This window comes from Dendropsophus ebraccatus, chromosome 7 (genome assembly GCF_027789765.1).
Source record: "Dendropsophus ebraccatus isolate aDenEbr1 chromosome 7, aDenEbr1.pat, whole genome shotgun sequence".
In the NCBI taxonomy this organism is placed as follows: domain Eukaryota; kingdom Metazoa; phylum Chordata; class Amphibia; order Anura; family Hylidae; genus Dendropsophus; species Dendropsophus ebraccatus.
The window spans coordinates 126,483,038-126,507,650 of NC_091460.1; the positions used below are offsets into that span (position 1 = coordinate 126,483,038).

A 24,613-nucleotide genomic window follows, 5' to 3' on the forward strand; every position below is an offset into this window, starting at 1 on the left:
TCAAAAGTTGCAGATAGAGCCTGCCAGGAGCTTGTTTACATCAGTCATCAGCAGCAGTTAGCTGCATTGTTTTGCATTGGGTTTCTTGCTGTTCTCTGTGGCTACCTGCTGTTATGGAGATGTAGTCAGCTTGAAAGTCACCTTTAGCATTTTACCCGATATAAAGTGACTTAAATGAGAAGACCATCCACAAGCATTTTTTCCCAAACAGCAGGGACACAGGGGAACATAATAAACAATGCTATCTCCCCTCTCCCCATGCCTCTCCAGCAATGAATTGTGGCTCTGGGACCTCTGGCGCGCTCCGAGATTTTCTTCTCAGCTGATTTCACGACCCGGCTGATTGATATTCCGCTCAGCCAGTCAGTGACTGGGGTGGGATGCCACTGTAGTCAGTGATTGGCTGATTCATGAGGGGGAAAATGTCCTCTAATGGGGGTTCTGGGGTCAGTCAGGCAATGCTTCGCTGGCAAGAGGAGAGGTAACCAATCCATGATTGACATTTTCTACCCTGCCTCTGCTGCCTGACAAAAAATAATGGTCAGACTTTTCCTTTAACCTCTTAACGACACAGGGCATACATGTACACCCTGGCATCGGTTGAGGTGTTAAGAGGGGGGCCGAATGGTGGCCCTGCTCTGAACTGCTGCGATCCCGGCTGCTATCTGCAATTATTTGCTATCTGCAATTAGTGGCCACAATCTGATCGCCGTGCCTGCTTATCAGCCATTTAAATGCAGCTTTCAAAGTTGACAGCTGCATTTAAAAGGCTATTTTCCCCATCTGAGGTGATCTAGTGGTGGGATTGCCACCCGCTACGCGATCGCGGAGAAGCGTTCTGTGCATCTCAGCTGGCCGGGGGTCTGCACCGTAATGGCGCTGATCTCGGGTCGACAATCTATTGCTCTCAGCTGCAGCAGCCGAGAGCAATAGAACACCGATTTCATTGATCTATGCAGTATCTTTACTGCAAATATCTCAATGAGAGTTCAGAGTAGTAATACTAGAAGTCCCCCAAAGTCTTCTATTTAGTGTGTAAAAAAAATTAAATGTTATTTTTTTTATTAATAAAAAAATCCCCTCCACTAATAAAGGTCTGAATCACTCCCCTTTTCCCATTTCATAAATAAAAATAAATAAACAAATATATTTGGTATCAAATGAGTTTCTTCTCTAGACAAGGAAAAAGTTTAGCAAAAGTAAAACTTCTCCAATGGCTTTGGTGGAAGTGGAGCAGGATCTGGAGGTGGAGGAGGAGGGGGCAGCGGCGGTATATATGGAAGTGCAGCTGGAGGTTCAGGCACCGGAGGTACAGTAATCTTTATTAAAGCCTTTTAATTTTGTCTCAAGTAAATGTCAAGACATGCGGCATTTACTGGTACAATGTTTAAGAACAGAGTAGAAAATATGTGTACAAGAGCCAACTAATTACACAAGTTATCATTTTTTACATGTAATTTCTACATATACTGCGCCCCCTGCTGGACCCTTCAGGTATAGACTGAGTCGTGACCACATTTTTTTTTTTAGAGAAATTGAAGCCTGTCTGACCGGATATACATATTTACCATAATTAGTGTACATTAGGAATTTGTCTAACTTTGCTTATGTAATAACATATTAAAAAACACATTTTGGTCGGAGTTGTCCTTTAGATTGTTTTGGTATGGACAAAAATCTGTACAACCTTTTCTACAAGCAGCGGTACTGCACAAATGACATGCAGCCGTCCACTGAAGGAAAACCTTAGAAAGAATATCATTGTGATTATGCACATATAAAATACTCAGTGTAACCTGCACCTCAAATTAGCTATTAACCTCTATGGAAAAGCAAATTGCCGCAGCTTTGAAGACATAAAACCACATGCAGGTTCTGCACTGTGAAATCTTGCTCTTAATATTTTGTTGGTATCCACTGATGTTGAACTTCTCTGCTCTGATCCATTTGATCCCAGTGTTGCCTAAGAAGCCTGTGTATAAAGGATTCAGTGTATGTGGAGAACAACAACTTCCCGTGGCTTCTCATACATACTGTGGCCACAATGCCTAAAGGATTTGAAGCAAAAATTCATTCTATATTTTCTTTGGGACCTTGCCATTTCTATTTTTACCGTTGGTTCTCTTCTAGGCAGCTGGTGATTACCCAGTCCTTGTTTTAGAATGGGTTCACATGTAACAGAATTGCAGCGGATTTCACACAGCGAGTTCACAGCAAAATCTGCTGTAATTCCTATACTTCCAGTTTGTTGTTCACTCAACATAAGTTCCGTACTAATCACGGCCGTTGCAACAACGTGCAGAACTTACGTTGTGCTGAAGGCTGAGGGAATCCCGGCCGGAGTGTATACACATTTTATACGCTCCAGCTTGGATCCTTAGCGGCGCAGTGAGAAGCTGACATGTCAGTTTTCTGTGGCCGCTATTCTTTTAATAGCGGACGCAGAAAACCCTGTCAATTCCACGTTTCATTGTGAGCAGCAGGGAAGCCGCATCCAAACTCAGCGGCTGTAAAGATCATCCATCCGCTACTGCGGTACCGGCCGGGATGGTCTTTTCTGAGACCGGATGTTCCAGACCCAGCCGGGTGACGGAATGGCCGGCCTCATAAAACGTGTGAGCATAGCCTGAATAGGATTACATACTTGCAACGGAATTTTCATCCCGATGCAAGTATGTAAACGCCACCCCCCTTAATCCATGGCAGCCCAGTGCATACATTACCAGTCCATGCTCCGGCTTGCTTCTGGGGCTCCCGGCATCATGATGTCCTGCTCAACCAATCAGTGGCTGTGGTGGGACAGCGCACTGATCGGGATGAGTGGAATGTCAGGATGCCAGGAGCCCTAGAATCAAGCCGGAGCATGGACTGCTAATGTATGCACTGGGCTGCCATGGGTTAAGGGGGGGTGGCGTTTACATATTTAAAGTCGGATGAAAAATTCGCTGCAAGTATGTAAACCTACAGAAATTGATAGTGTCAGGTATTGCAGCGGATTTTGCTCTGAACTCGCAAGCAGGAAATCTGCTGCAATTCTGTTCTGTGTGAAACTGGTCTTACAGTTTGACAAGACAGCACAGTGAGCACTAATACTGAGCCCAACAAGTTTCCCTACCTACTTGCCTCAAACGGCCCTAGGCGGCCGTGGACAACCACCAAGACGTTCCTTGTACTGGATACGTGCACACAGAACAAGACAGACAGACAAACACAATATAGGATAGTCAAACAAGCAAGGTTAGACCCAACCGTGAAGCGCAGTACAAAATCAGGTAACAATCGGATAGTCAAAAAGTCAAGCAAGAGGTCAGGTAACAAAGTCAAGCAAGCAGAGGGGTAAGGTACGGGATCGCAGGAATAGACAGGGGAACGCTGGGATCAGGGTATGAACCTAATTAATAATAGATATGCAAATGAGCATTAGTAAATGTACTATTTTTAAAGCAGTTGAACACATGTGTGTTAGATATAAGGCAATATACCATGCGATAGTCTTCTACACGCATGAATGGTATTCTAACTGAGTCTGAATGCTAGGCAGCTGCTTGGGCATATTCACACTTGTGACCATGCATGCGTGCCAAAGAACATCGCTAAAAGTATAAATGTGGAGGATAAACAGGAAAAGTAACATAAATGTATGTAAAAATTATAGTAACTACAAATTACAAATATTTGTTAATAATGATACATTAATTCCCTGCGTATATTCATGCCTTCTGGTGCTCTGGTACCCCATCTAAACTGCCAGTATGCCTCGCGGTTTCTGAGAAATCTAGCAGTATCCCCTTCTCTAATTTTAGGCATTATTTTCTCAATGCCATAGATAGTGAATCCATCACATCTACCACCATGGCATTGTGAAAAATGTGCCGAGGCACCTGATTTGTTGCCTAATGGGTTACCAGTAATGTCATTCAAATGCTCTAATGTACGTATTTTCACTTTACGTGTGGTACACCCAACATATTTTATATTACATAATGAGCATTCAATGACATAAATGATGTTTGTGGAGTTACAATCCATTCTTTGTTTAATGTGAAATTGTTTGTCATTGGAATTATTGTAGAAAGTGGTACATGGTTTGACATATGTGCATGTCCGACAAGGATAGCCTCCACACTTGTAGAAACCACGTTTCTGTAACCAAGTGGGAGTCCTTTTGTCAGTTACAATAAGACTAGGAGAAAGTATGTCTCCCAATGTTTTTGCTTTTTTGGGGACAATGGCACAACCTTGTGCTAATATTTCTGCCAGTTTAGCATCTTCCGTCAATATATGCATATGACTTTTTATTATATACTTGATTTGGTTGAATGCCGGTGTATATACCATGGATAAAATTGGTTTAGATATACTTTTTTTGGGATGAAGTGTGTTTACTTTAGGTTTGACTAAAGTCTGACGACTTTTTGTGGACACTATGTGTTTGGCTCTATTAAGGTGATGGTTAGCATATCCTCTTCTTTTTAACCTCTGTTCTAACATTGCGGTTTCTTTAGGGAAAATCCCATTATTTGTACAATTCCATTTGAGTCTAGTAAGCTCACCCACAGGGATGGCTCGGATTGTATGTGCTGGGTGGTTACTGTCTGCTCGCAATACAGTGTTACCTGAAATGGGTTTACGGTATGTGGAGAATTTTATGATGCAACTCGGTGTCCCCTGCAACTGTAAATCCAAGAACTCAATTTTCTCTTTCTGTAAATTATAAGTGAATTTCAAATTATAATTGTTAGAACTTAAATACTCCACAAACAATGGTACGGGAGATACATCTCCGATCCAAATGATGATGACATCATCGATGAATCTCCCGTACCATTGCAGATGTGAACAGAAAGGATTGGTGTCAGAAAAAACAAACTGTTCCTCCCAAAATGACATGGTCAAATTTGCCAACGAAGGGGAGTGTCTAGCTCCCATTGAAACTCCACTTACTTGCAAAAAATATTTACGATTTAAACATGAAAAAATTGTGACTAAGCAAAAAATGTGCAATTTCAATGATGAACACTTCAAGTCTGTTGTGTAATTGCCATATTTCTCTAAGTGAAATCGCAATGCCTGTAACGCTACCTGCCAGGGGATGCTGGTGTATAGCGAGGTGACGTCACATGTCAGCCAGTGCCACTCTGGCTGCCATGTGACGTCACTAAGGGAAGTCATGACATCTTTAGAGTCTTGTAGGTAACCTGGTACTCGTTTTACCATGGATTGTAAAAGACAATCCAGCCATTCTGATAATCGTTCCAGCAATGAACCAGTGCTTGAAACGATTGGATGCATTGGAGGCGGGCTGATTCCCTTATGCGTTTTTGGTAGGGTGTACAATATGGGGGTAATGGGCTGATCTACTATTAAATATTCAGTTTCTTTTTTACTGAGAATACCCAAACTTAATCCATAACTTATAATTTTGTGTAGTTCTTCACTGTATTTTTTAGTTGGATTGTATGTGAGTGGCAAATATACTGATGTATCACTTTTTAATTTTTCCACCTGCTCCACATAGTCTGATTTGTTCATAACAGTTACCACCCCGCCTTTATCTGACATCTTAATTACAATGTCACTGAAAGATTGTAATTCTTGAAGGGCTTTACGTTCCCTGACCGTAAGATTATTTTTATTTTGGTTATTCCTAGTGACATTGTATACCAATGATGTAATGTCCCTTTCTACAACCTGTTGAAATTTATCCATGCATTCAGCCCTGGACTGCAGGGGGTAAAAGTCTGGACTTCTGGTTGTGAAAGAGACATTGGTATTAACTTTGTTAGTGTGTGTCAAATTTTCTACATTGTGCAAATCATGCAAAATTATAAGTGCAATCTGTTCACTGAATGTCTTATCTACAAATTCATTTGCAGCCTCCTGCACGGCCAAAGTGTCATGGTTAGTTTCAGCAGTAACCGAGCTCAAAAAATGTCTACGTACCGTAAGGCTGCGGATGAACCTGTTACATCACACAAAATGGAAAATACATCAGGTGCGTTAGTGGGAGCAAAGTTCAGACCTCGTTCGAGTACCTTGATGTGCTTTGGTGTGAGTACTCTCGAGGATAAGTTCATCACTGTCCTTTCCTCACTCAATTTGCGTATTTCTCCTGTGTTTTCACCCTGCTGTGATGGATTCACTATCTATGGCATTGAGAAAATAATGCCTAAAATTAGAGGAGGGGATACTGCTAGATTTCTCAGAAACCGCGAGGCATACTGGCAGTTTAGATGGGGTACCAGAGCACCAGAAGGCATGAATATACGCAGGGAATTAATGTATCATTATTAACAAATATTTGTAATTTGTAGTTACTATAATTTTTACATACATTTATGTTACTTTTCCTGTTTATCCTCCACATTTATACTTTTAGCGATGTTCTTTGGCACGCATGCATGGTCACAAGTGTGAATATGCCCAAGCAGCTGCCTAGCAGTTGGGTGTCATTCAGACGCAGTTAGAATACCATTCATGCGTGTAGAAGACTATCGCATGGTATATTGCCTTATATCTAACACACATGTGTTCAACTGCTTTAAAAATAGTACATTTACTAATGCTCATTTGCATATCTATTATTTATTATTGTAAATGAACACATTATGTATGTAACCAATTATTCATATTGTGCAACAATGAAATAACTCCAATATGCTTTTGCCCATGTTTTCACAGCATATGTAACCAGTTCTCTTAATTGCATTCCTTGATCCACTTGTATGTACACCTGTATGGTGATTATTTAAGGGGAGTTAGAGTGGGAAGGCACTAGGTGAACAAGAGTGCGCATACGCTCGAAATGCGTCTAATCTGTGGGGTCACTGCATGTTCTGGGGTGTTCTGCTGTGCATTGCAACAAAACTGAATAAATACATAACTTCTTTGCCAAGTGCTGGACTGTGGAACATTTTTCTTCAGTGTTGCATAAATACGCATCGAGCCATATGTGAGTCCGGGCACCAGAGAGGTTGCAATCGGTGAGCTGACACTTTTTTCTATATGTTTATGAACCTAATTAGCCAGCGCTGGGAGACCACCTTAGCTTCCTTTTATGCTGAACAAGAGCCCGGGCCGGATCCCCATTGGACCGGCGCTCAGATCTTCTAGGTTCCAGGCAGAGAAACCAGTCAGTCTAAAGACCTAGTGTCCATATACACAGAAAGATTATCTGACAGATTATCTGCCAAAGATTTGAAGCCAAAGCCAGAAACAGACTATAAACAGAGAACAGGTCATAAAAGAAAGCCTGAGATTTCTTCTCTTTTCAAATCCATTCCTGGCTTTGGCTTCAAATCTTTGGCAGATAATCTGTCAGATAATCTTTCTGTGTTAATGGACCCCTACTCAGCTGCATTAATCAATTCTCCCAGTAATCAGTTTAACTCCCGCATAACCAGGAAGCTAAGAAGCAAGTGGGTGTGGCACATAGAAGTAAAAACAAGCCCAGTTCACACCAGGTTACTGCAAAATCCTGTCAGTTTTTTGGGGACATAAAAAAACAGCCTTATTTTGATAACTGCAGCCATAAATAACGATCACAATGCCCTATGCCCTGCTGGGACAGTGAGGTTTCATTATGTTACTGCCACTTGCATTGTAATGGTGGTGTAATCACAGTTCCCATCAGCCACTTTACTGTAGGTACCTACTCATATTGGGTAACTATTGACTGCGGCGGATTAACTTTACCATAGGCCCCAGGCTGTTCACCAAGCCTGCCCCCCCCCCCCACACACACCTCACTCTAACTTTGGTAGCACTAGCATGGTGTTCATAGTACATGGTAAATAATGTCATGATGCCCTGATTTGTCCTACATTGGGGTAAAAAAGCAGCAATTTTTTGCAAATCATGGCAGAACTGTAGCCAGGAGACAAAACACAACTGAAAGTATGTCTTTTTGGGTGCCCATGGGCCCCTCAGATGCTCAGGGTCCCGGGCTACTGCCCGAAAAGGACCTGTTATAATCCACTACTGACTATTGATACAACCTCGCTGGGTCAGTTCTATTCACAAGCTCTACTGAATCAGAATATGGCTCGTGCACAGAACTGACCCAATGTGGTCATACTGATATTTATCTTTAGGAGGTAAGAGTGACTGCATACCGATTGGGTAAGGATTAGAGATGAGCAAACGTTCGGTATTTGATTAGCGGTGACTGCTGAACTTGGATAAAGCTCTAAGGTTGTCTGGAAAACATGGATACAGCCAATGACTATATCCATGTTTTCCACATAGCCTTAGGGCTTTATCCAACTTCAGCAGCCACCGCTAACCAAATGCCGAAAGTTCCTGTTTGGATCGACTCGAGCATGCTCCAGGTTCGCTCATCTCTAGTAAGGATTCATAATGACAGGTATGCTTTAAGGCTATGTTCCCACTAGGTAAAAATAAGAGCAAATAATGGCTCTTATTAACCCTTATTCTGATCCTGTCAGCTTTTTACGGTGGGATCAGGTGGGGCATCTGTAGCACTCCTGCTCTGGCATTGTTGGAGATCAGCTGGCATTATCTCTTGCTGTAACTAGTTTAACCTGTTACATACCGATGTCAAATCATGGCAGTTGCATGTAATGGGTTCCGATCATGTAAGTGGGTTATACTTACTGTTAGGAGGTCCCAAGGCAAGGCCCTGGCTTATGATCATCTCCATGGCAATCCTGGGGGCCTTCTAAAGGTGGAGGCATAGCTATGTAGAATCGGCATAATGCTGACATATACATTATACTGCACTACAGTTATACAACTTTGTAATGTATGTTATGTATGTGAATGGCCCTCTTCCCGTGTTCCCCGACCCTGCCCGTGGACCCGGAAGTGTAGTGCATTATACATACCTGATACGTGTCGACCACCGTCCGCCATCTTTGGGAGGCCAGCTGACCCGCTCCTGCCAACCCGCTCATGCCGGCATAACTGTGTTCAGCCAATCGCGGCTGAGCATAGTTATGACGTGGCAGAGGGGGGCCAGCATGAGGGTCGGCAGGAGCGGGTTGGCCGGCCTCCCGAAGATTACATCACTGTCAGAAGATGGCGGACGGGGGTCGCCACGAATCAGGTATGTATAATGCACAATTCCGGGTCCATGGGCGGGAGTCGGGGAGCACAGGGAAGGGGGCCATTCACATACATAACATACATTACAAAGTTGTATAACTTTACATTACCTGCTCTGCGCCGCAGCTGTGTGACGCTCCATTCTCCCTTCACTCATCAGCCAATCAGTGCATGGCAGCACTTATTGGCTGAGGAGGAGCAAGGTGAGCCGGGAGCGTCACACAGCCACGGCGCCGAGCAGGTAATGTATGCTCGGGGCAGGGGCTGCGGGCGGGTGGCCGGTGGTGGTGGGGGTTGTTAAAGGGGCCGAGTCCCATACAGGCAGCATGTATGGGACCCACTCAGCTTCACACTACAGGATCTCCAGCAGATTTAGCTGCAAACTCGCAGCTTGAAATCCGCTGTGGATCCGGTACATGTGAAGCTAGCCTAAAAGTAAAAAACAAAACAAAACAACAACTGTGAAATAAAACATAATAAAATAAATCCCCCCTCCCAATAGTAATATTACATTGTATTCCCCATTCAAAATAAACTGTTATATAAAACATTAGAAAAACACAAAAAGCTATACATGTTTGGTATCACCACATCCGTAATGTCCCAAACTACAAAACTATATCATTATTTATACCGCCGGGTACACATTGTAAAAATAAAATAAAAAAATTAAGCACCAGAATAGCTGTAGTTTGTCGTCATAGAGATCAAAAAGTCATTTAAAACTTGGTATCAATAAAAACTATACATCTTCAGCTGGGTTCACACTACGTATATTTCAGTCAGTATTGTGGTCCTCATATTGCAACCAAAACCAGGAGTGGATTAAAAACACAAAAAGGATCTGTTCACACAATGTTGAAATTGAGTGGATGGCCGCCATTTAATGGCAAATATTTGCTGTTATTTTAAAACAACGGCTGTTGTATTGAAATAATGGCCGTTATTTACTGTTATATGGCGGACATCCACTCAATTTCAACATTGTGTGAACAGAGCCTTTCTGTGTTTTTAATCCACTCCTGGTTTTGGTTGCAATATGAGGACCACAATACTGACTGAAATATACGTAGTGTGAACCCAGTCAAGCAGCAAAAATTTTCCCTAAAATAGCTCAGTCACATGAAAGATAACAACGCTATGGATCTTGCAATCTGGTGAAAAATCGGATGGATCAAAATTCGTTGTAAATCGTGCTGTCAATTCACTTTGTTCTGCAAAGTGAATTCCCGCCCATTCATTAAGGAAATTAGCAAAAAACAAAATGGCGATCTGTCTGGCTGTCTGGAGCATCACTGGGTGGGAAAAAGGGATTAACCATAATCCCTAGCGCCCGTCCAATCAACTGCAGGCCCCTCTGTGATGTCAGCACCTCCCCCTCTATATACGGCAGTTCATTATTGGAGGTGGCCAGTCAGCTGTGTGTGGAGGAGAAAGCAGGATGGCAGCAGGCAGTTAGAGCAGGGAGAGACTAAGGGCCCGTTCACACTACAGAAATTCTGTGCGGAACTCCTGTGCGCAAAATCGGGGCCAAATGGACATGTCAATTATTTGAGCGGAAAGCGGCGGTAGCGGACGTGTGCGCGCCCTCCCATTCACTCACTGCAGGACACTGACCATGGCAGGAGCTCTCCGCCGCGGAACTTTGCAATTTTTGCTTAGTGTGTACTGTGCCTCACAAAGTAATTTAGGGTCAAAGAGGAGAGGAAAGAAAAGGATAGGAGGGCTGATTGTGGGGGATGTCAGCACCTTCTCCTCTATATAAGGTGGTTCGGTAATGGAGGCGGCCAGTTGGCTGTGTGTGGAGGAGAGAGCAGGATGGAAGCAGAGAGAGACAGAGCGATATAGGGACAGAGTGGAGAGGATAGGAGGGCTGATTGTGGGGGATTGTTGTAGCTGTTAACCAAGTGTCCAGTTTGCTAACTAACTGGGTGCCTATAGGAATTCACTGGGACCAGTTAAGACAACGTCCATATCATTCACTCCCTGGGCACTGTACACTCCTACTGAGTTATACCAATTTACTGGGATCAGTATATGGAGCGTGCACTTTACATAATCATTGCTTGCACTCCACTCCTACTGTGTTATACAACTTGGGTTTCATTACTGAACTGAGTGTGTACTTTACATATTCAGTGCTCTCACTCCACTCCTACTGTGTTATACAAGTTAAGCTTCATTGCTGAACTGAGTGTGCACTTTACATAATCAGTGACAGCACTTCACTCCTGTCCTGGGAAAAGAAATTGGTATTACAGCAGTAGTCCTGTCCCCAGTGTACAAAAATGTCTAATAAGCATAAGGTCTCCTAATCGCACAGAAACAGTACCCGCCCACCCAATCCACTGTTATTTATTAGTCAGTAGTCCCACCCCTAGTGCACCAAATGACCTAATTAGCATAAGGATTAAACTCCTAATAGCACAGAAACTGCACAGAAGATGAAGGTAGAAAACATACCTTCATCCTAAGCGCCCCAAGTGCAATAGGGAGATATCAGCAGGTTAGATTCTTCTTTCCCTTTACATATTTCAAGTATCTTACATATATATATATAAAAACTAAAAATATAAATAATAATAATAATAGTGTTATATGTAAAGCTGTAGCTTTCTTGTGACAACAGCTTACAATGACAAGTGCTTGTCTTCCTTCCTATAATTCATTCATAAAAGAAACATGAACTGCTTCATCTGTTTAGCTCACAATTTAATCTGCACTTGTTAAGATCTAAAATTGCATCTAAACAGCAAATGTCTGGAAATGACAGGGACAAAGTGGATTATCAGTGGGCATGTGCTAATCTGCTTGCAGCTACCAATGTGTTGCACATGCTGTACCTTAACACATAGTACTGTGATCAATTGCTACAGGTTACACATGAAGGACATCTGAATATATTCATTATAAATGTAAACCTAGGAACCTAACTCTTTTATTTACAGACGGGTAAAGCATTATTGTAGACACCAGGATCCCTGTATACTTCCAACTAATGTTTTCTGTATTGTAGAACTCACATAATTTGAAACGTCAGCCATATTTACCTAGGTATTTCACTATTGTTCCTAGCAAGTATCAATAGCAACTTGAAATACTAAGACACGTGTCAACTTTTTGCTCTGGTGAAAATAAAACACATGTAGGGCAAACCTGAACCTTTTACACATTCCTAAACTTTTTTTTTTACAATATTTTAAACCCTTCACATCAGCATCACATCACTTTATATATATATATATATATATATATATATATATATATATATACGTTTCTGCTGCAGATGCCCCATGCAGAAGGAATATATATATATGTTCCTGACTGTGAGGGGTTAGATGTGTGCAGGACTGCTGCAGTGTGAGCATCCCCGCACACATCAGTGTGTCCGGGGCCGAGAATAATGACAAGTTGCAATCCCGCGATTGCGATATATAGCGATCGTGGAGTTTATGCAAGTCAGTGACAGGTTAAGCACCTATCACTGACAGGTTCAGAAATCCTGATCACTTTTACCGATGGGCTGGGGTAAGATATTTTCCTCCATCCTGTCTACCTGACTCTGCTTTAAGGTAGACTCTATGCATAGATCACCAATAACACTAATCTAGGCTATGCTATGGCATAGCATAGATCAGTATATGCAATCAAATGATTACATATTTAACTGTAAAATAAAAGTGTAAAAAAAGTGTAATAAAGTTTTTAAAAGTATAAAAATTTCAAATACCTTCTTGACCATTATAAAACTAAAAATATGTAAAAATAAATAAATTAAAAAAACACATTACATATCATAGCATGTGGAATTGTTCAAACTATTAAGATATAACATAATGATTCCCGCACGGTAAACGGCGTAAAAAACAGAATATGTATTAAAAAAATTCATGAAAAGCAATCACAATTTTTCTTTTATGCCAATATGATACTAATAAAAACTAGAGATCATAGAGCAAAAAATGACACCCAAACCAACACTGTAGGTGGAAAAATAAAAGCGCTATGGCTCTTAGGAGGCGGGGAGAAACATTGCATTAATTTGACCCGGGCATCAATTACCTTGGTCGTGAAGGGGTTAAACCTAAGACCTCTCGTGGGGATACTGCAATTAAAACTATTTGAGTAAACAGATACATTATACATTTCCAAGCAATGTCACCTTCTTAAAAAAATACTATTGATATTTTGGGGGAAAAAATGTTAAATATTTTAACTACATTTTTTTGTATACATTTCTGCATACTTGCTCAATTTTTAATGGTAGACTAATATACAGCCAATACATTCTTTATGTATATCAACATGCATGCACTCAGCTATCAATGCAAGCACACACATTGCTCTTCTTATACAGTATATACAGTAAATCTTATCAATATTTATGTCAATTACAATATATTATTTTCTTTAAACTTGTCAACATCAATAATATCAATGACTATAATAATATCAATGACATCTCCCCCCCCCATAGGATCTGTGCTGGATAACTCACCTGTCCACAGCAATGGCAGACATGGAGTAGATGCTGGCAAAAATAGCTGTAATTGGGAAGAAGTTGTGGAATCTACAGTATGCCTCCCCAAAGTACCACTCATTGTGAAGGGCATAGATAAAATTCACCAAGGTATTGAAGGCAGCCATGGATGCATCAGAGAAAGCCAGGCTGACCAAGAAATAGTTGGTGACTGTCCTCATTCTTTTGTGGGCTAGTATGATCCACATGACGATAATATTACCGAATACGGCGACGGCCACCATTGATCCATAAGCCAATGACCAAAGGGCTATACGCCAGGGAGGTTGCACAAATCTGTGAGGAACGGGGGAAGTGACATTAGTAGTTTGAGTCCCATTCTTCTGCCATAGCAAGCCTTCTCCAAGGGGAGCAAAGATCCCTACTCCATCTTCAGAGGTCACATTTATTGGAGAGGAGGTCATGTCTGTCTTTTCTACAAATGCAAAGGTCTTCCAACAAACAGTTCAGATGATCAGTATAGGAATAAGCACAAGCCAATGTCCATCATAAAGTCAACTCCCACATTTCCATTACTGTGTATAGGATATAAACTTCTTCCTAAGTTCCTCCAGAGCTGGCAGAGAACAAGTGAAGGCATTGACAGCCTGGGCTAAGCTTTTATAGAATGAGTTCCTCCAATGTCTAGGAAAATGCCTGTGACATCACTGTGGGGAGGGGGGATGAGTGAGAGCCCACAGGGGGCATGTCTACCCTCCCATCCTGCACACAGGTAGCCTCAGCAATGCTTACAAGCCTCGGTGGTACAGAGGAGACAATGATGCCAGACATAGTCACTGCTGCTGTCAGGATACAATGTCACCATGCAGGGAGCTGGCAATGATGAGGATGAGGATGAGGATGAGGAGCTGTGTATTCACAGTCACAGCAAAGAGAACGTCAGGTCCATGGTGCTGAAATGACTGCTGTGCTGCACAGCTGAAATCACTATATCTATCTATCTATCTATCTATCTATCTATCTATCTATTTATTTAGTTATATGTATATATACAGATACAGAGAGGGAAAAGAGGCTGAAGAGTAAGATAGATAGATAGATAGATAGATAGATAGATAGATAGAGATACACACACACACACACACACACACACCCCTTGATCTTCATCCTCTTTTCCCTCTCTCTGTATCATTTCTTCCAGCTGAAGTTACTGGATTGATCCTTCTTGATAGTATCTGCATCTCCCATATATACTGAGCTATTCAGACTACTAACATTAGGGAAACTGCTGCTTGGAATGAACAAGGGATATAGTATATAGCTGATTGCAGCCTGCCTGGTTCAGAGTACAGGGTGAACAGTTAACCCTTGAATATACAAGTATTAGCTGATCTCAATTAAATCATAAGCATTTCTAATGTGAATTGAAGAAAATAAGATGTGATGTAGCTGGTCACCTAGGACTACACTCATAAGGTTATAGCACCATCCGCATTAATGCCTGCTCAACAAAGCACAGCATGTGTCATATGATCTAGCAAGCTGCTACTATATACTGGGATTCCTGACCATACCAGTACATTATCTACGCTCTGTCTAATGCTCAGCTATATATGCAGCAGAGGTCAGATTAGTAATACAGTACAATGAATTCATTTGCTATCTGATTTGGTGTGCATTGAAAATTCTGTGTTGTTATTCTAATCTATCTATCTATCTATCTATCTATCTAATTATCTATCTATCTCCTATCTATCTATCTATCTATCTATCTATCTATCTATCTCTCTATCTATCTCCTATCTATCTCCTATCTATCTCCTATCTATCTATCTATCTATCTATCTATCTATCTATCTCCTATCTATCTATCTATCTATCTATCTATCTATCTATCTATCTATCTATCCCCTATCTATCTAATTATCTATCTATCTCCTATCTATCTATCTATCTATCTATCTATCTATCTATCTATCATCTATCTTCTATCTATCATATAAATAAATATTTAACCCCTTCAAGACAGAGCCCTTTGATGCACGAAAGTCCGGGTCAGATTAATGCAATGTTCCTTCCCTGCCTTCTAAGAGCCATAGCGCTTTTATTTTCCACCTACCGGGCTGGTTGGGGTGTCATTTTTTGCGCCAGGATCTATACTTTTTACTAATATCATATTGCTGTAACAGACAAATTTTGATCGCTTTTTATAAATTTTTTTCTGAGATATAATTTATTAAAATCAGCAATTCTGGTGTATTTTTCTTTTCCTCGTTTACGCCGTTCACCGTGCGGGAACAATAATGTTATATTTTAATAGATCGGACAATTCCGCACGCTACGATATGTAATATGTTTATTTATTTTTTAATATTTTTAGAATGGGCAAGGGGGTATTTTAAACTTTTATTGGGTGCGGGTTTATAAGGGTTTTTAATACTTTTAAAAACTTTTTTATTACTTTTTTTTACACTTTTCATCACTGTTAAACATGCAATCAATAGTATTATTGGCAATCTATGTATAACGCCTGCCTGAGAGCAGACTCTATATATAGATCGCCGATCTGACAGGACGGAGGTAAGTGACTTACCCCGGCCTGTCGGCACAAGCGATCGGGGTCCCTATCACTCAGTGACAGAAGCTTGTTCTGTCACTGAGTACCTTAAACGTCGCAATCGCTAAAGATTGCGGCGTTTAAGGGGTTAATGAGACGCAGCTGTGGGATCGCAGCTGCCTCTCATTACCTCTGGCCCGGGACACACTGATGTGTGCGGGACGCTCTCACTGCAGCGGTCCTGCACACATCAGAAGCCCCATCAGTCAGGTACGTATATGTATATTTCTACTGCACGGGTTATGTGCAGTGCTGGAACGTATGTATATGCATGTTACTGACGGGAAGGGGTTAAATAAATAAACAAACAAACAGTAGCTTTTGGTTGAAATGCTACTGTCACTGCATATGATAAAATGAACTACCATTCACACTTGATAGACTTTTGGAGTGCTGCAGGTTTTTTTTAATAGTTTTTTTATGATGATGATCCTTGATCAAGGAATACCCCATGGCGCTGGAATAAAATGTGTAGTCTCCTTCCTGCATATTTGGTGTCTTAAATTAATCAATACACATGCGAGGAAGAGGCTGGGAGATCCTGCTATGCAGATACGTTGTCTTATGGTCTAGCAATGATTGGCCGTCTGCATCAGGTGACCTGGGGGGACATAGATCCAGGTTTCCAGATGCTTGACTCATTTGCTTGCTGTTAGTTGACTGTGAGAGGTGGTAGAGCGGGAAACAGTAGTAGTGGTGTAGGTTTAGTGTGGTTAGTCACCAAACACCCAGAAGTCCCTTTAAGGAGTAGTCATCTGTCAGTGTGACTGAAAAACAGCTAGTTCCATACAATATACAGCACCGGTATTGTACACTGGTACATAGCTAGCAATAGTCAGTTTTATCCACAACTAGCCAAAAGTCCTTTTTTAGGACTAGTAGTCTGAGTGTGTAATTAATACGTTTGAGTCTCCCATTGACCTTAATAGGGTTCATTATTGGAATCATAGTCCCGATTGCTGCAGCCGGGGTTGTGCAGCTCTGCTACCTGCAAAATCACGACCCCAGCTGAGTGATTGCCCGCTCAGCCAATCAGTGACTGGGGCGGGACCCCGGGGCGGGACCCCACCCCAGTCACTGACTGGCTGAGCGTGCAATGGCTGAGCCCCGCCATGAAGTTGCTGGTGCAGGAGCCGAGTACATGTCATCGCCAGTTTCCGGCAGAAGATGACATCCGGTGGCAGTAACTGGTGTTTTAACACGCATTACCGTCTGGCTGCAGATTTCATAGTTGGTGGGACTTCTTCATTAATGTATACAAACAAAACAGCAATTCCCCCATTTCATAATCATGGGTTTCTATGAGAGAGGTTGAGAGTAGTGTAGATTATGCCTGCGCGACCCATGATAAACCAGTCTAGAGTGGGTACGCAGCCCCATCTGGCAAGCAGTGAGTCTGACTAGAGCCTAGTAGTGCAAAATGTTGTCTGGGTGTGTGCAAAAAAGGCACTGTGTATTGAGATATGGCTCATGAACATCTCTTAGAGTTGAGGATCCTATTCCACAGGCCGATGGGGGCCCGATCAATAATGTAAACGAGCGCCGATCGACTGTGTCTATTAGACGGCCCCATAATCATTTAACAAGGGCTGCATGGACATTGTTACCGATGTCCTTGCAGCCCTTGCTTAAACTTTATACATTGCTTATCCAGGCTGCAGGGCTCCTCTTGCGGTCTTCTTCTCCCCGGGTCCCGCGTGCTCCAGCTTCAGAGCGGCCTGTCTCAGCTGACAGGCCACTCAGCTAATCACTCGCTGCGGCGGTCCCGGCCAGTGATTGGCTGACAGGCCGCTCTGAAGCTGGAGCACGCGGGACCCGGGGAGAAGAAGACTGCAAGAGGAGCCCTGCAGCCTGGATAGGTAATGTAAATCGTCAGTTGCCGTGCACCGCTATTACATGAAGCAATGCACAGCCGGCGCCCGACAATTATAGGTTTAAACCTATATAACAATCAGCCGAAGATCGTTGTCATCGGCTTATCGTTGTATTTATTCCACGGAGCAATAATCGGCCGAATCGGGCCGATTTGGCCGATTATTGTTCTGTGGAATAGGCCCCTGACTGTAACTTTCCCCAAGCTAGTGCCTGACCGGCTGGTGAAAGCTGATTGGATTCCTAAACCTCAAAACTGATATTTTTGCCACCTGACAATGGGTTTGTGTATTTCTGTACTTTTTTTTTTTTTTTTATATATATATAGGGGGCATAGAATACATAAAACAAATCTGCTGTGTTGTCTGACTCTAATCTAGTTTTTATGCAGAATGGAGGTCAAATGCATTTGAGCCTTGTTAGATTGTGCCACAATTCCTTTAGTTTACTCAAGCAAGTACAGTAAGTAGTGGGTTTACTTTAGCTGTAACAATTTTATCAATCAATATTCCTGTGTAAATAGAGAAGAAAAGAAAGCATTGTATAAAGTGGTCTTCTCCTCTTCTACTATTCCACACACATTCTTTCTGAGAAAATTAATGCTTACAGTTTCCACACAGCATTAGCATTTTGCTGTGTTTTCCATTGTGCTCTTTACTGGCATTTTCAGTGTTTTTATAGTTTACTAGGACCAGGCGCCCATGTAATTGAACTGCCCGCCATTGGTCATTTCAGCAGATTTATTACCCCAGCTTGGACTTAGCATGTGCTTATTTACACATTTCTTTTTAAATCTCCCTAGTGAGCTGGATATGTAATATGTAAATGAGTTTCAAAAGCCCCAGGGACATCTCCAGCATGGCAAAAGCCCAGGTAAGTCCAGCCTATGTCCTCTTTTACCAGCCCTTGTCCTGCTACCTCCTACTTCATTTGACTGACAGACACTAGATAGAGAGGCGGTGGCGAGATGGGGTAAGTATCCGAGGCTCTAGCGGGGGTCGGGCGGCCTTCACCCCGGCACGGGGGGTGACAGTTTCCCTTTAAGGGTGCGTTCACACCTACCGCATCCGCAGCTTATTTTTCCGCGGAAATCCGCAGGTCTGGTAGTGCAGATTTTAACCTGCGAGAAATCCGCGTATGTGTGCGTTTTGCGTTTTTTCCACAGCAAGTTTATCGCAACTGAAATGTCTGTTTAAAATGTCTCTCATTCTAAACATGCAAAAGAACACTGCAGAGACACCATCACATGTCTCGACGTCAGTGAACTAGCCAGACCTTCCCTCCGGGAAGGAACAACCAAGCCAAAGCGTTCTCCAGTCAAGGAAACCACCTCAGCAAGGTATCCATCCACAGACAGCTGTTTCGGGGTTTTTGCCCCTCATCAGTGTGGAGTAGGTTTCTGGCTAGTGGGAGCAATGACTAGTATGTGCATGCAAAAGGACGCTGGTTGACCTCAGGGAGATCAACCAAAACACCGCAGAGACACCATCACGTGTCTCAACGTCAGTGTATTCTAGAACATTGCCCCCTGGGAAATCGAATATGCAAAAGAACACTGCAGAGACACCATCACATGTCTCGACGTCAGTGAACTAGCCAGACCTTCCCTCCGGGAAGGAACAACCAAGCCAAAGCGTTCTCCAGTCAAGGAAACCACCTCAGCAAGGTATCCATCCACAGACAGCTGTTTCGGGGTTTTTGCCCCTCATCAGTGTGGAGTAGGTTTCTGGCTAGTGGGAGCAATGACTAGTATGTGCATGCAAAAGGACGCTGGTTGACCTCAGGGAGATCAACCAAAACACCGCAGAGACACCATCACGTGTCTCAACGTCAGTGTATTCTAGAACATTGCCCCCTGGGAAATCGAATATGCAAAAGAACACTGCAGAGACACCATCACATGTCTCGACGTCAGTGAACTAGCCAGACCTTCCCTCCGGGAAGGAACAACCAAGCCAAAGCGTTCTCCAGTCAAGGAAACCACCTCAGCAAGGTATCCATCCACAGACAGCTGTTTCGGGGTTTTTGCCCCTCATCAGTGTGGAGTAGGTTTCTGGCTAGTGGGAGCAATGACTAGTATGTGCATGCAAAAGGACGCTGGTTGACCTCAGGGAGATCAACCAAAACACCGCAGAGACACCATCACGTGTCTCAACGTCAGTGTATTCTAGAACATTGCCCCCTGGGAAATCGAATATGCAAAAGAACACTGCAGAGACACCATCACATGTCTCGACGTCAGTGAACTAGCCAGACCTTCCCTCCGGGAAGGAACAACCAAGCCAAAGCGTTCTCCAGTCAAGGAAACCACCTCAGCAAGGTATCCATCCACAGACAGCTGTTTCGGGGTTTTTGCCCCTCATCAGTGTGGAGTAGGTTTCTGGCTAGTGGGAGCAATGACTAGTATGTGCATGCAAAAGGACGCTGGTTGACCTCAGGGAGATCAACCAAAACACCGCAGAGACACCATCACGTGTCTCAACGTCAGTGTATTCTAGAACATTGCCCCCTGGGAAATCGAATATGCAAAAGAACACTGCAGAGACACCATCACATGTCTCGACGTCAGTGAACTAGCCAGACCTTCCCTCCGGGAAGGAACAACCAAGCCAAAGCGTTCTCCAGTCAAGGAAACCACCTCAGCAAGGTATCCATCCACAGACAGCTGTTTCTGGGTTTTGCATATTCGATTTCCCAGGGGGCAATGTTCTAGAATACACTGACGTTGAGACACGTGATGGTGTCTCTGCGGTGTTTTGGTTGATCTCCCTGAGGTCAACCAGCGTCCTTTTGCATGCACATACTAGTCATTGCTCCCACTAGCCAGAAACCTACTCCACACTGATGAGGGGCAAAAACCCCGAAACAGCTGTCTGTGGATGGATACCTTGCTGAGGTGGTTTCCTTGACTGGAAAACGCTTTGGCTTGGTTGTTCCTTCCCGGAGGGAAGGTCTGGCTAGTTCACTGACGTCGAGACATGTGATGGTGTCTCTGCAGTGTTCTTTTGCATATTCGATTTCCCAGGGGGCAATGTTCTAGAATACACTGACGTTGAGACACGTGATGGTGTCTCTGCGGTGTTTTGGTTGATCTCCCTGAGGTCAACCAGCGTCCTTTTGCATGCACATACTAGTCATTGCTCCCACTAGCCAGAAACCTACTCCACACTGATGAGGGGCAAAAACCCCGAAACAGCTGTCTGTGGATGGATACCTTGCTGAGGTGGTTTCCTTGACTGGAGAACGCTTTGGCTTGGTTGTTCCTTCCCGGAGGGAAGGTCTGGCTAGTTCACTGACGTCGAGACATGTGATGGTGTCTCTGCAGTGTTCTTTTGCATATTCGATTTCCCAGGGGGCAATGTTCTAGAATACACTGACGTTGAGACACGTGATGGTGTCTCTGCGGTGTTTTGGTTGATCTCCCTGAGGTCAACCAGCGTCCTTTTGCATGCACATACTAGTCATTGCTCCCACTAGCCAGAAACCTACTCCACACTGATGAGGGGCAAAAACCCCGAAACAGCTGTCTGTGGATGGATACCTTGCTGAGGTGGTTTCCTTGACTGGAGAACGCTTTGGCTTGGTTGTTCCTTCCCGGAGGGAAGGTCTGGCTAGTTCACTGACGTCGAGACATGTGATGGTGTCTCTGCAGTGTTCTTTTGCATATTCGATTTCCCAGGGGGCAATGTTCTAGAATACACTGACGTTGAGACACGTGATGGTGTCTCTGCGGTGTTTTGGTTGATCTCCCTGAGGTCAACCAGCGTCCTTTTGCATGCACATACTAGTCATTGCTCCCACTAGCCAGAAACCTACTCCACACTGATGAGGGGCAAAAACCCCGAAACAGCTGTCTGTGGATGGATACCTTGCTGAGGTGGTTTCCTTGACTGGAGAACGCTTTGGCTTGGTTGTTCCTTCCCGGAGGGAAGGTCTGGCTAGTTCACTGACGTCGAGACATGTGATGGTGTCTCTGCAGTGTTCTTTTGCATATTCGATTTCCCAGGGGGCAATGTTCTAGAATACACTGACGTTGAGACACGTGATGGTGTCTCTGCGGTGTTTTGGTTGATCTCCCTGAGGTCAACCAGCGTCCTTTTGCATGCACATACTAGTCATTGCTCCCACTAGCCAGAAACCTACTCCACACTGATGAGGGGCAAAAACCCCGAAACAGCTGTCTGTGGATGGATACCTTGCTGAGGTGGTTTCCTTGACTGGAGAACGCTTTGGCTTGGTTGTTCCTTCCCGGAGGGAAGGTCTGGCTAGTTCACTGACGTCGAGACATGTGATGGTGTCTCTGCAGTGTTCTTTTGCATATTCGATTTCCCAGGGGGCAATGTTCTAGAATACACTGACGTTGAGACACGTGATGGTGTCTCTGCGGTGTTTTGGTTGATCTCCCTGAGGTCAACCAGCGTCCTTTCTCATTCTAAACAGACATTTCAGTTGCGATAAACTTGCTGCAGAAAAACCGCAAAACGCACACATACGCGGATTTCTCGCAGGTTAAAATCTGCACTACCAGACCTGCGGATTTCCACAGAAAAATAAGCTGCGGATGCGGTAGGTGTGAACGCACCCTAAAAGCATGTTCCTGTGTCTTTCATTTTCTGTTCTGTTTTTAAAACCACTTGCCTGCTTTAGTGCCCTATTACACGGAGCGATAATTGGCCGATTCAGCCCAATATAGATCCGTGTAATAGAGATAACCATATGCCAATTACATTTTTTGGACCTAAAATCATTGGGCACGATCAGGTGTTTGGGCAATCGTCAGCCGTGCATGGCTATTACACGTACACATGTACACCATCGCAGACTGTGATTGGCTGAGCGGCATGTGACCTGACAGGTCACTGAGACACTGCTACCACCGAGACTGTGAAGCTGTGGAACACAGGAGAAAAGACTGGGAGCATGGAAGGTTAAGGTATCAGGTGTTTGGGCAAGGGTTTCATGGACATCGTTAACTGCCAGATTATCGGGCCGTCTGATAGATTGGCGCTTGTTTACTTAAATGAATCGGGCCATAGTTGTCCCGTGTAATAGGACCCCTCCCCCTTTACGGTTTGCCTCTCCCATTGTCAATCCTGACTGTACGTCCTGCATCTGAAGCTGCCTGCCCTGATCCTGCCTGCACCTGATTGACTTGTTTGCTGTCTCATCCTTGGAACTATGCTGACTTCCTGTTACCCACAACAGAACCACGCTTGTGGAGTGACCCGATGTCCTCTAACCACACAGCAGTCCAGCTTACGTATCCTGGAGCAGGATAAAGGTTCAAGGCCTAGAGGGTACTACGACTCCACTACCTGGGACAGCCCAAAGCAAAACCGGTTTGGTCCCCATTCTCTGCCAGTTACAACCTTCTTGCCCAAATGTATTCTCCTACAGGGATAATAATAATGTAATAATTTTAATAATAATAATAATAATAATTTTTTGTATTCTGAAAGTGACTACATAAAATTGCAGAAAACTAAAACCTGTCACCTCCACTTTTTCTATAGAACATTTTATCTGGTAGAATATAGGCTGCTGTGGTTTGAAGAACAGAACGGAGACATAACGTGTAACAAATGCTTCTCACTTCAGCACAATAAAATTTATATCTATCCTCTGCAAGCTGTCGGAGCCAGCTCAGCTGCTGCCAAGGCAAGTCATCTCCTCATTACGTTACTGCAGCAGGAAACGTGGAGGCTTAAGTAATCATAAAGTACGACTTATAGCCCTGCTGGTTTTGTCAGTGGAATAGTTCCCTTGGGTTTCTAGCATATTAAATGGCAGTAATTACCTGTTAACAACCATGTTGCCCCTAGTATCAAGCCATATACACTATTGTTTGTGTTATCAGGCCCAGATTTGACAAAAGACAAGCAGCATCTTGTCAGAAAGATGGCAAACAAAGTGTCTCTGTCAGTTTCTATGACTGCTTAAACACACAAAATTCTTTTTTTTTTTAAGCCCAAAAAATCCCAAAAACTAAAGAAAACTTTCAGTTATGATGAGACACATGCTGAAGCTTTGCCACAACTATCAAAGTTATCTGAATTTGATTAGCATAAATCCAAGCATATGCTGCAGAGCCAGTAACAGGGGAAGAGCTTCTTCTCCCCTGCACCATCATTCTGAGAATTCACACACAGCCACTACCGTTGTAAGCTTTGCCCCTTCCATGGCTGTTTACTTGCTTTTGATTTTGTCAGGATGGGACAGAAGGACAAAAGACAGGTGAGGCCCTGCACTGGCACCCGCCCCGCTGTCTCTGCCTGCTTACAGTACCTCTATCTGCCCTATGTGGTAGCGGGTAACTGGACAACAGTCCCTAACCTAGAAGAGTGCAAAACAGAGACATAGACAGAACAAACAAATACAATAAGGTCAAAGTAATCTAGCCGGGTCGGTAACAATCGGTCAGCGCGTTACAAGATCAACAGTCGGGAGAATAGTCAGAAGCCAAGCCAAAAATCGGGGGAAACTAGGAAACAGCAATCAGGAGGAAATGCTAGCTTACTGACACTCAGGGATGAGGCTCTGTCGCAGGCAAAAAGGATACATAGGGGAGTATATTTATG

General features: G+C 43.4%; 1 protein-coding gene across 1 annotated transcript in view; it reads right to left on the reverse strand.

The window, feature by feature from the left end:
- The window catches only part of TACR3 (tachykinin receptor 3), a 92,086-nt gene extending 78,076 nt beyond the window's left edge, over positions 1-14,010 (reverse strand). The window contains exon 1 of the mRNA XM_069976802.1: positions 13,565-14,010. Within this exon, the coding sequence (XP_069832903.1) occupies positions 13,565-14,010 (446 nt within the window). The remainder of the gene's footprint in view (positions 1-13,564) is intronic.
- Positions 14,011-24,613: the final 10,603 nt, after the last annotated feature.